The sequence below is a fragment of the Cloeon dipterum genome, chromosome 4, assembly GCF_949628265.1.
Source record: "Cloeon dipterum chromosome 4, ieCloDipt1.1, whole genome shotgun sequence".
Classification (NCBI taxonomy): Eukaryota; Metazoa; Arthropoda; class Insecta; order Ephemeroptera; family Baetidae; genus Cloeon; species Cloeon dipterum.
In genome coordinates, this window is record NC_088789.1 from 12,803,462 (window position 1) to 12,816,888 (window position 13,427).

General features: G+C 42.1%; 1 protein-coding gene across 5 annotated transcripts in view; it reads left to right on the plus strand.

The window, feature by feature from the left end:
• Positions 1-13,427, plus strand: part of Syt7 (Synaptotagmin 7) — a 177,598-nt gene that overhangs the window by 87,184 nt on the left and 76,987 nt on the right. For 2 of the 5 annotated variants that reach the window (XM_065487804.1, XM_065487805.1), the window contains exon 1: positions 914-1,269. The exons of the other annotated variants lie outside the window; for them this stretch is intronic. In XM_065487804.1, the coding sequence (XP_065343876.1) occupies positions 1,202-1,269 (68 nt within the window). In that variant the 5' untranslated portion in view covers positions 914-1,201. Of the gene's footprint in view, positions 1-913; positions 1,270-13,427 lie in introns of those variants that run through there. 5 annotated transcript variants of the gene reach the window in all.

Sequence of the window (13,427 nt, forward strand, 5' to 3'; positions counted from 1 at the left end):
TCCCTCTAAAGGGTGGAATAAATTAGGCTTCCAAGAAGCTCGCTGTTAGCCATGAGGTGGTCATTAAATTTTATTTCATATTTCACAAAAAGCAGCATCTCGCTCGAATATAGAAGCTTTTCACATCTTCTGGAGGCGCGTCGATCGAAAACTGCGGAGAAGTAATTTGATAAATCCGCAAACTCCATCGCCACTAACTTGCCGGCGAGCTAATGATTGGACCGTAAAAACTTTTGTTCGTCAGATGCTTGAAATAATAGCAGTGAGGTGCTCATTTGCTGCCGAGCTGAGAAGCAAAGTAAGCTCGTCTCATCCGCCTTCTTTTCATCAATCTTAATAAACAAAGAAGAGACTCAAATTTCGCAAACTTTCTGATGAGACAAAACTTTCACTCCAAGTTGTAATCAAATTTACATCATTATTTTACGAATGTATTTTCCTAATACAAATATTCTATTGGTGTACAAATGAGAATGTTTTACAAATAATTGCCTTAAAATGTTATAGTTGGTCCATTTGCAGTGCATTGAAGCAAGTATAGGTTGGAGCGTCAGATACATATTAATTAGCCAGTTAAAGCTGCAGCAAGCATGGATCGCATGCTTTTGAAGGCGATCGAGTAACTAGGCCGTAAGCAAAAGTAATCTGCTGCTTGGCGTGCATTTTTTTAGCCTGAGCGATTCGGAGTGAAGGTCTCTGAGGAGCGCGTGGCTCGAACAGAGTGAAATAGCGGCGCGTCGCTAATCGAATAGCACCGGCGGCCGGAGTGAGCCTCCTCTCTTTCGCACACGCTCTGATATAGGGGTTGCGAGCGGCGGTGTGCGCGCCAGAGAGAGAGAAAGAGAGAGAGCGAGCGAGATATGAGGGTGGTTCGCGCGGCCACGCCCCCTTTATATCCGACAACTCGTAGTCGGCAGTCAGTCGTGTTCCAGATCTGTGCAAGCAAAGTTCCCAACGGCCTAAGCAAAATACGCTCCTTCAGCACCCTCGCAGAACGCGCTCGTTCTCTCTTCTCCTGCCTTTTCTCTACCCTTCCTCTTCGCGGCTGTCACTCCATTAGCGCTTGCTTCTTCATTTGCCCAACGCGTCCGCTTAGAATACCTCTCCATTGTGTTGTTTTTCTCCTCACGCAACGCGGGAAAGAAGAAGAGAAAGAAGCAAAAGTGCGTGCAGTTACCGTCGGCGTGTTTTCTGCGTCATAATGTTTGAAGGATTGAAAAATAATACAATATCGAAGCTTGGTGTTTCCAGATTCCTATCGCAAAGCTTGTAAGTACCAGTTTTGTATCAACTCCGCGGTACTATTTTTATATACAAATTTTGTTTTTCGGTGTTTTTCTTTCAAGTGTGCTTTTAGTTTTCAAGTTTTGGTAAGCATCTAATGTTTATTTGACAAAAAAAATCCCTTAAAATTGTTGACTTTATAAATTTTATCTGTCTCTCTCTGCTCTGTAGCGGTAGAGAGATATATGGAGGCAGTACATTTTTTACGCCACGCGATATAAAATTATGTATTTCCCGACTGGCAAACGTTCAAAGCAACACACGTGCTCGGTGATTTTGCCCAAAATAATTCTTGGCAACCCGCGACTAAAATAATAACGACCTCTCCGAATTTGCTATTCAAGTCATGAATGAGAGGATGAATGGGTGATTTTCGGCCGCGCCTCTCCGAGAAAAAGGCAAGGGAGCAAATTTTTTTCAGAGACGTTAGCACGCGCTTGCGTTGTGTCCGCCGGAGAGAAAAGCCAGTGGCGTCGGTCGTCGGCGGCGGCGACGGCGGCACCCAGCTCTGTTGACAAAAGGCGATTCTCGAAATTCGAGCCGCTGATTAAATGGATCGCACGCTTCATTTCGCGACGCATCGCAACAGCAACGCAACTCCGTCCTGGAGTAATAAAAGTGCGGCCGCTAATGTTGGCCACGCTGCTGCGATGCCACGGCTTGCGCCTAATATCCTATTACAATAATCAAGTCACGTTTTTGAAACTCTTCCAAAAAAGAGCAAGCGTATGCACGACGCTAGCAAGCCAGCCAGCCAGTGCCGTCCTGCGCCCTTTTCACGTTTTTCGCTGAGAAAAGTTATGACGTTTGTCGAGAGAACAAATACGCCCGGTTTGCCTTCATAGACAGATAGGAGCACACAATTTTTCGGACGCAGCCAACTGTGAGACATATTACTCTCGCCATAAAGTCTGTTCCCCATATTCAAACTGTTGTAATTAGACTTGCGACTTTGCACTCCAACGGACTTAATTTAGTATTCGCATGTTCCCTCCCTAGACGTGGTTTACATTAAATTTGTGACAGGGAGGTCAAAGAGACTATCAAGAATGGCAAAAACGCGTTATCGTGCCGGGTTGAATTTGACAAAAATAGTCTTAGGTCAAGTTATATTTTTTAAAATTATTTCTATACACATTTGAAGTTTAAGTCTGTTGGAAATTTATGTGACAACGGACAATATTTCCTTACAATTCATTGGTCTATGATTCTCTGATTAATAAAAAAAAAATGTTGGCTTTGTGAAATATCTTGATTGGCCGAATGCAATTTAACCAAAATTAATAATTAATATGTAAAAATACATAATCAAAAAGCGGACAAATAAACATTTATACTTTAAATAATTACCCTATAGAGCTGAAAATATTTTTGACTTGCCTAAAAAAGAATTTAATCATTAATGTATTTTTCTCCAAAGGGTTTAAAACATATGAAATTGTCATTGAGGATATATACTGTAAATATTAACTAGCAAGATAATACCATAAAAACGCCTTGTGTATTTGAATTTCAACAAATATAGTCTTTATACCAACTGGACATCCCAAAATGTCATTCGATATCATTAATTTGAATATATAAGAGTCTCTCTAACAAAAAATACTTGTTTTACGCGTTCATCATTAGTTTTCACGAGTGGAAATTCTACGTATAAATTGTTATATTTGTAGAGAGGAATAAATTTAAAACAAAACCAGATATTTATATAAGCTTGGAAGCACATGTATGGTACAAAATATTACTTATCTCTTTGATAGCAGATATAAAACATGGTTTGATTGAAATTCTATGTTGAATTCCATATGCAATCAACTCGTTGAAACTTTTGTAAAATCTACTACTAATACCACTCCTGATATTGTAATATAACTGGCGAGTCGGTATTCATATTGCAAATGACACTTTTGCGTTTATATCAGCCGTAAAGACTCTTTATTCCATGCACACAGAAGAGTGGGAAAAGTCGTAAAAGCTGCAATATAATTCAAATCTGTACCACCTGGAGCGCATTGTATTGCCGTGGAAAAACTCTAGCTCTCGAAAACATGTGTCTGAAGCAAAAATAGCCGTGGCGCTCGCTTCAAAGCTGCCTGACTTTGACGGCTAATTGATTAATTACATAACGACACAACATGCGGCTCGCGGGCTGTCGGTCGGTTGCTCTGTGTTGAGAACAATGCGTGTTCGCGGGCCGAATTTAGCTCAGCAATTCGTGCCGATTACTCTTTTTGCAAACTCTGTTTCGATTCGCGTGTGCATGCGCCCGGCTTTTGTGTCATATCGAGTGCAAAAAACCTCCAGCGGCTGGAATGACGTTCCGATTGCTGATGAATTGTGCTGCGGCCTCGTTTGCCCCAGTGACAAGTGGGAAATTAAAGACTGTGCCCGCCGTCGCGATTAAATCGCCTGCAGACCAGGAGATGACAACTTAATTTCGGCGTCATCAATCTCTCTCTCTCTTTCTCTCCCGTTCCTCTGTTGCGAGCAAAACTATTGGAAACTTGTTCTCGCGACGGAAACCGAAACACTATTAATATATACGACGTCTCGCGATCGCCAATATTGACTGCCTGGCCTGTTCTCTCGGCAGGACGGTCACCCAACGACTTCGAGCTTCACTGAGCTGGAAATTAAGAAATCGATTCTCTCGAATCACTGCGATGAAGTAGCGTTTGGATTCGGGCTCTGTGTGTTTTACTCGTGCGCAATAAAAACCGGCGAAATTTCGCATCTTTTGTAACGGGTTGAATTCCCCCCGGATTTTTACTGCTCTCGATGACGCACACGAGGCGTTTCAATACTCCTCCCAGCAATAACGGAAACAATGACGTTTCCAGCTCAATATCAGCGTGAAAGCTTGAATAGAAATTTCACTTGCGGCCGCCTCTCAAAAAGAGTTATTATTATTATTCCTTCTCAGCAACGCCAGAGCCCACTTTCGACCGTTTAAACGCCAACAAAAAAGCGTCACGTTTCTTTTTACTCTCACTCAGGCGTCATCTTGTTATTGTGGCAAAGCTTGCGGCGAATGTGTATTGATCACGGCCTGATAATAACATCTTTCTTTTACAGCTGCCTTCCTGCCTGAAATTCTGCTGCTTTCTATATAACGTCAGGCCGTTTCCGCTCTACTCCTGATGTTTTTATTATTGATGAAACTCGGTGTTGCGTGTCTTGCCCGCGCCAAAATGGGACGTCCGAGTTGCTAGTAATTGCCACACGCGACCGACCGAAAACAAAAAGCTGCTTCCTCGCGAATCCTCCTCTTTCTGGGGTTTAAAGTCGGCTCGCTCCCCGTCTTTTTGCTTTGAATGTTTCTCTGTAAAAGGCCTCGTCCTTGTAATGAGGTTTGGAACATGAGTAAAAATATTCGTGAATAAAAGCGAAGTTGAGCTCAGTATTAAAAAAAATCACATGAATGGAGGTATTTGCTTTGACGAGAAGATTGGAGGATTATTTTGAAAGACTTTAAATAGAAAATTTCAAAAAAAGAGAGTAAGCTAGCATGGAGCAAATTTTACTTCTACTTCCATGTGAGCAAAGTTTTTTTTAAATATCTGGATGACTTTTATATGCATGTGACGCATAAAACATATTTCAATTCAGGCCATCCCCTAAAGCACAGGAATTTAACTGTCGGCCTACATGGAGCCAAACGCGGAACCGCGAGAAATTTCCGTTGGATAGCATAGCTCGGTTGCCGAGCGTATGACATTGTGCTCGGTGGATAATCCCTGTCAGAAGCAGGCAGTCCGTAACAATGCACCCACTCCGCGTGCCTTTCAATGCACACAGTGCAACACAATCCTTTCTCCGAGTTTATTTTTCCTCTTTGGAATTCTGCCTTTGCCTTGCAGCCAGACTCTCTGGTGTGGAATAAAAGCTCGTCATCGGGCAGGATTAATTGCAACTTTAATCTTGCTCAATGACGGCCGAACGTGAGTAACGTTCGTCGGCCGACTTTTGAGAAATTCCAACAGCAATTGGCTCAAATATTACATAGAAAAACGATTAGTGCGATTGATTTTCGGTCCGCCGGCTAGCTAGGGTGGAATTGGGTCAGCCGCGCTCTCCCGTCGAGGCCGAGGGAGAGGGCGAGAATGAATGATACTCGCTGGAGCCGCTGTCGGCCCACCGCTTGGCGGGAATCTCTCGAATTCATTAAATTTGCATTTTGCGCCGGCAAAAAGCCAGCCAGGTTTTGCATTGCTAATTTTAGTGAAAGGATAATGTTCGGAGCATCATTCTTCCTGCGCTCTATCAGCGTCGACCGAAAACGCTTTAAAAAGAGCTTTCTTGCTTTTGCAAACTTCCCACCAAGTTCTTTTTCTCCTCAGAGGCATAATTGTCCGTCCGGGCAGATTTAAGAGCCGGCTGAAAACTCTTTTTTTACTAACAGAATCTTAATTGAAAAATGTATTACTTCATCGAGGATATAAATCTTTCTTTTCAGCACTCCAAGCGGCGAAAATCGTAGAGTTAAATTATTACTTTGGCATATCGACTTGGGCATTAAAGCAACGCCCACACCTTTGGGAATTTTCCGCCCGGTAAATTCATGGCACCCAGTTTTCTTAGCACGAGCTCTCAGGGCACCCTAAATCCTACGGTATCAATTAATCCGCTGACGAGTTATAGCCTAGGGAGAATATTTAACGACGCCAGGCGGGCATAAAATCAGAAGTATGCAACCCGCTGGATATAGGCGGCAAGCCGGTTGCATAACTCTGCCTCCCCAAGGGGCCCTCGCCAGTGTTTTCTCAAATGACCCCGGCTTCAAGAGCTACTCACAGCCGCTCGGCCCGGAAAATGGTTTTCGTAAAGGAAATACTACAAAAGTAGCTTTTCTGCCGCGAGCGGAAGGGAAAAATTGCGTTTTATCAGATGATTGACTGTTTACAAAACAAGATTTCGCGAGCCATTTGCGAGCGATCGTAAATTGCCGAGGCAACTCAGGCAGGGAAAATCCGCGGGGTCGCCTTTAAAAATATGGTGAACTCCTTTGGGCTTGAGTTTTCAACCGTACAACAACCAAAAACCAGCTCAAGTGGTCAAGCCTCTGTTTTCTGGAGCTTTTTGCTTGCTGATCAACACAAGCATTGGATTGATGGAGATGAGAGGAGTGGCGAGGCCATAACAATTTGATCATATAATCATCTAGGTGTGCAATTCAGTTGGATTGTTCCACAACCTAAGTGCTAGTTTAAGCCGCAATTGTCGGTGACATTACTGGAACTGCACCTGCAATTCACCCTCCAATTCAATAAAGCGACGATCAAGCAGCAACCCAGCTTTCGCGTCGAGTGTTTGTTGGAAAAATCTGCATGCATAACGAAATGCAAACGACTCCACTCACGTGTTGTGTTGTTATATTGGAACAGTGTATCACAAGTAGTTGGATGCAAATCAGTTTGAGGCTTTTCGTCCGGCCGTGTGCACTTTAGCGCGTGAAACGAATCAGCTAGCTGCCTTTAATGGTGGCAGTCTGTTTGTTCCGCGGAGGGTGCAGAGTTAATCAATTGTTTCTTGTTTGCATGCAAATCTCTCGCGGATCAATTTTCGCTCTTTCGAGCTGACTTCCAGCTTTAATTAATTACGTACATCCCTTGTTTGTTGTGAGACTAACCATGTTGGCATTTCCTAAAGAGAATTCTAGCTCAACAAAAAGAGATATTTGTTTAATTTTCAACGGCGAATGTGGCGTTCAGAAATGTAGCTTGTTCTTGCGAATGAGGAGTAACTTGAATATTTAAAGTAATCTTCATTAGAAGTTTGCTATATTTACATCTTTAGTTTGAAACTTACTGTATGCAAATTTACTGAGCTTACTCTATTTTTTTTATAGAAAATTCCCAAAAAAGTTTAAACCACTTTGATCCTTTACAGCTCTTTTAATCACCAATTTCAAAGCAAGTGTGATAAAAGACTAGCGTCAAACAGGGCTAATTGCAGCCTTTATCGAGCCTCAAAATTATCTGCTACCAGCACAGCTGATTAATTAATACAACTTTCACACAGGCAGGCGTTAACAATTAATTACAATTATCAGGCGGAAGAGCAGAAAAGGGCGTAATCATCAGCGATTATCTCTAAATGTAAGTATTAAAGAGCTGCTCAGAGCAATATTGTTTAACGCTTTGTGCCCGCCGACCGCCTTTGCCGCCGAGCGTGAGTGTTCATTCGCTTTTGCTTGGGAGGTCGAGAGGCCGTGTACAATGGAGACGAGCGCGCCAGGGACGCACAAAACACACATACACACGAGGCATGCTATTTGCTCACTGAATTAACCTCGTTGGTCTTTTACCTCATCTCGTATGTGCTTTTGCATTGGCTCATGATGATATCACCGACCCAAAAGGGCTAATGTTTTCAAACAAACTAATTAGAGCACTTCAACAACGTGTGTTCAAAACAATAATGCGATCAAAGGATTTGTTTTATGAAATATGTATTTTTTGATACAATCAAGTGTTTTCTTTATCGTTATATTCTAGCAGGAAAAATAAAAAAAATCGATTATCTTATTGAGTTATGCTCTATCACAATATACAGTATTATTTATAATATCCATTTAAATAACAAATTAACTAAAAAATAGAAACGCCCCGTAAAAATCAGGCCATTTTTTAAACGCCACAAAACTAATTTCATATGCTCGAATAATATTATTTAAAGATGTTATATTCTGTCGACGACAAGAAAATCACATTCGTTTAACAAACGGCATATTTGCTTTTATATCTACAGTAAAACACTTCATGTCGTACGCAAGTGGCGCAGGGAATGTAGTAAAACCTGCAAATAATTCAAATCTGCACCACCACACAATCCTTAACGCCAATGGAAATTTCCTGCTCTCAGAAACACGTGTTTACGGAACAGAAATATCTGCAGTATTCGTTTCAAGGATGCCTGATTTTGACGGTTAAATGATTAATTACAAAAAGACACAACAAGGTTTGGCTGAACTATGTTTGGAACATCGCTCATTCGCAGACTGAATTAGCAGAAGCCTTTGTTTCTGAAATCATCGATGCTGACACCAGGAAATGTGCAAATGATATATTCGATTCTGCGTAAATGTCAACTACGGAAACATAGTGCCAAGCCTAACATCAACAATGTTCTTTTGCGTCTCATTGCACTGACAGTCGTCAACCTCTGGAGCTTTTATTTGTGAGAGACATACAAATAGTTCGAGAGAAAAAATTGCTTGCATTGCCCATTTGAGCTCACATGCACAGCGAGAACCTCACCGCAGGAAAAACCGAAACCTGCGGCACACTTGCAGCGTGTTTGGCTGTGACATAAATATTCCATTCCATCTATCCATCGAGCGGGTAAAAAAGACCACAGTGGCGCGGGCGGACAGTGAGTTTCATTCGACGCGCTCGCACAGGCGGGCGACTGTGCCTCATCCACCGCTCAGCTCATTGCAAATGCGAGGCCTTGTTGCTCACGTCGAGTCTGCCGGTTCGAAACGGTTTTTAACAGCGATCCACCCATGAGAAAAACTGCACCCGCGTAGACCAATCCTTTCCGGCCTAGAGGACGAGAATGGCTGTAGTAAATTCCCAGCGACAACTGCGCGGTCCTCCATTCTGCCCGGACTCTTTCGAATGGGCGACGAGCTTTAATTATTCGGGCGGGCGCACCACCTGCCGCTGCTCGTGTTGACAGTAATTGAATATTCACCAGCGCCGCAGAATCCAGGCCTATGACACATATTTGATACATTGCCGGCGGAATAATTACTGACGAAATTACTTTCGAAATTGCAATAGATAATCAGTTTATCCACAGTTTCCCACATGTGATAAAAACATGGAAACTCAACGATGCAAACACATTTTGCTGCTTTGAGTTAACAACACACCACATACGGCTGGACGTATTTCTTTGTTGGAATAAACTTTGATCATGGCTTACAAAAGCGACGATCCTTTGGATTTTTCTTTTACCTCTACATCTTTGAAAGTTACCAAGCTACGCACTGAATAATAATCGAATCCGTCTTTGGGAGTTTCCTCATTTTCCAGAAGGAAGCAATGTCTCGCTTGCGTGTTTTGTACTTTTTGCCACAAAGATATCTTCTCCTTTTCCATGCAACGAGAAACGGCCAGGGAAAATAGATTTCTCTTTGTGGCCAAACTCGGAAACTTTTGAAAAGCAGCTGTTTCCTCTTGGTATGGAAACCTTTTTTGGCGCTTGATGATTTAACATAATTACCGAGGATTCCGTGCGCAAAGTTTTATGGTGGCAGGCCTTTCATAGCGAGAGGCTGTTTTATGGGGAAACTCGCCAGAGGCTGCTTCTAATTTATGGTCCAATGTTCATTATACTACGACGCCGTCGGCGCAAACTGACGGCGGACGAGCGTCACTTGCTCCACTCACATGCATTTCTTCTCGAGCGACACGTGAGAAAGACGTCAACGACTCGCTCTCAACGTTTATGCCAAGTGCGCTTGCTACCAGCTGAGTATGTGAGAGGTCACTGAAAAGGTCCTGTTTTGCTGGACAAAAGGACTAAAAATTTAAAATCATCAACTGATGAACTCAAACCCTTAAACAAGAGTTGTGCATTCCTATGAAATGTTTAACATGAAAAGACAAGGCAGATCAACCATCGAAAATCTGTGAAATAAATATCTTTAAAACGCTCTGAAAGTTTTATTTTTAGCTGAAGGAATCTCGCAGTTTGTTGTTAATTAACACCGCATAAAATATGCTTTTGTAATGTTAATTATCGCAAATTGTCTTTGTTTCTTGCTTACTGAAAGAAGTGAGTCACTTGCACAGTTAATTTTATTTTTATGTCCCATACAATCCAGCTGAAGGTCGTTAATTTTTCATTTCAATTTATATTAAAAAAATATTTTTATTGGGAATTCACAGAAATCAATATACCTTTCCTGTGTTTTATGAAATATTTACACTGTCATAAAGCTGAAGCTAAACCAGACAATCTTAAAGTTGTGCGTTATCGCTTGAATCTTCAGTTACAATCACACCACGAAGCACTTTTTAATTGGTAATTTTTTGCTTTTATTCGGCGCTTTCTTTATTTCCAAAAAGAGCCTTTGCAATAAAGCAATCAATTTTTAATCTGTAGCTATTATTATTTTCCAGGATTCTCAAAGTCTTAAATTAAAATTTTCATTCGTCAAATTTCTTGAAACGCAAAAACATGCTAACAAATTGTCATCTCATCTATGTTGTGTAACGATTTTCCATCTCTATTGATATACAACCCCCAAGCCTCATGGGGAAACCACCTTTGTTATAGATTCCACCAATAATTTTGCGTCATTTGAGTGTCATTAAACAGAGTCGTGATAAACAAGCTGACGCTACAACGGAATGGAGAATATAGAACATGCTTGCACAATTAATTTGAGAAGGCATTGATTTACGAGGAGACAACAGCGCCGCGGAAATTTCGCGCGAGCTTTGCTGTAATAATTAATTCATGGCCGCCACTATCAATTTCGAGCAGTTGCGAGTGAAACGAGTGCTTTAATGCTGTGTTCATGAGCGCCAACACCACCCAATTTTATGTAGATATGTACAAACAAAGTGTAGAAGCGGGCGCGTATCAGCATTGCGTTTCCACACACACTCACAAACATATATTTTGATTAGCAAAATTTACGGCGCCATAAACCGGTGGCGTCACCGTTTTCAGCTGCATTCGTATGCCCATTTACGCCGGCCGGCCGACCAACCAACAATCAATGCGTGAGGCTCACGCCTGGCAGGCCATAAATCTGCCAAATCCCTATCTTGAAAATTGAAAGCGAATTTTTGGTCGACAAGATCATTCTGCGATTCGCGGGAAAAATTTGCGCAATCGCTATAATTTTCATCCGTTTATATCACTTTAGTTTTTAGAGGTTGAAAATCAAGTTAGCCTGCAGTCTTACTGCCAAAGTTCTCAAACGAAACATCAATGTGAGTGCCCAGTTGAGGCAATGTTTAAATTTCGGGAAAATTAGTAGGCTTTGAAATGAATTTCCCAAAATATTTTTGTACGCTCCAATTGAATATATTACTACGTTTGTAACAGGAAAATGGAGAGCTATTTTTTGTTCTTGATCTAAACAAGAAATATTTCGCAATATTCATCTTTTTGCGGCGCCGAAGCAAACACACATGTTTTTTAACTGAAATGCAAAGGCTCCTGGCGAGGGCAAATTTTATTTCCTATTTTTTGTGCGACGCATATGATTTTAGAAGAAAGTTCTAATCTAACCAAAATGTACATGAAACTGTTTCCACTCTTCTCTACTTATTCAATCAACTAGCTTTATTTTCCCTTAAATTTTGGAGTTTGAGCTTTTTTATTTCCATTCTTGCGTTCAAACGATGCACAATTTCGAAATATTGAGCGGTTGAAGCAGCAGAGGTCAGTCATGTCTCGTTTCTGTCGTTTTATTACCGTCTGGCTGTTATAAAATGCTATCCAACGCACTACATTTCTGCACAAACAATTTTTGTTTTATGTCCCTTCCGGAGGTGCACGAGAAGCGTCCGTCAGCATTTGCAATGATAACTTCTTGCTCGTTTTCCCTCTCTCCTCCTCGAAAGAAACGCGCGCCTCGGGAGCAGAGAGGAATTATTGCGCGTCTGCGTGGGCGGCAATCTGCACGCCCGACGCTTTTCTTTATTTCTCGGCTGCGAGCACTCGCCAATTTTGCCGGTCCGTTCGTGCCACCGGGCCTGGCGAGGCAAAGTCGGGAAGTAAGTATGTGTGTGGTGGGAAGACGGCGGCTTTTATTCGGCGCTTTCTTTATTTCCAAAAAGAGCCTTTGCAATCGATCTTTCACGCTCTTATGCCTCTGGTGCAAAACGTACAGCGCTATTTTGCGATGTTTTAGCAAATTGCTACAGAATTGACCGAAAGGTCGTTCCTTGGAGACGGAATTATCACTCCAGAAAACAGTTAATTCAATTCCAATAAGGACAAATTTGGCCTAATAGACTCTGACAGAGAAATGTCCCAGGCAGCCATTAAGGGAATGACGAATTTAAACACCACAATTGAACTACGAAATATTAAACTCGTTTGTGATGATTTGTTAAGAAACATATAAACATGCTTTAACTGGATTGCTTCGTCTGTTCTTTGTTCCTTATATTGATTCAAAAATACACAATGCTCCATCTGCTGTCATACGGTGGGCAAATATAAAATATGAACGAGTGCAATACAATCTAGAATGAGTCCAGCTCAATATCCTTTGAAAGTTTACTTCGCAATCAGACTGATATTGGCACGAAAAAAGCATTTCACCATTTGTCATGTGAAAGCAGCTTTTAGCCATTTTTAATTTCCACTCAAAGAGTCTATCTGCTGTGAAAGATAATAAACCATAAAAATTTAATCCATCAGTGCTCATAGACGAGCCATAAAAGCTCAAACAAGTAGCCAATTGCGATCAGCCGCGCTGCTGATTACCATTCCAGGTGCTCAGTTATAAAAGCAGAAAGTGGGCCGCGATGAAAGCCGTTCGCCCACGCCCGGCGAAATAAACACAGCATCCATCGATTGGCTTCGGAAATTTTTTAATAAAGCCTCTCGAACTTTTTCGCTAGTGCCGCTTGAGTCCGCAAGCGACGGGTTTGATCGCGCCTGCCAGCCGCGTCGGGGCCGCCTCCCCTATAGTAAATAATAAAATCTACGACCGAACTCACGCTTCTGGCTGATTGGCTCGTCAATATTGGTCGAGTCTCGAATTAATCAGGAACCTTCCACTCGGCCGGGCGGCACATAATATCGTAAATTTTATATCTGACACTATTCCGCGCGACGACCATCCGTGTGCATCTCTGTATGTCCCGCGCGACAAACACGCCCGTTTTGTTTATCTCAGGGAGTTCGGGAGCGTTGCGCACTTGGGCGAAAGCTGGATAAATATTTTACGAGTTGCCATTGCCATCGGCTGGGCGAATGCCGCCGCTAATGCTACGCTTTCGCACGCGCATTTGCATACTGATTACTCGCCTGTGCAAACAAATGTGTGCGGCATGCTCACCAGGCGTTTTTGATTCATTCTGGCTATGATCACCCGTGTGAACGCTCGATTTTTAACGCGGTTCAAATCAGAATTAAATGACGACACCGTTTGGTTTCCGCTG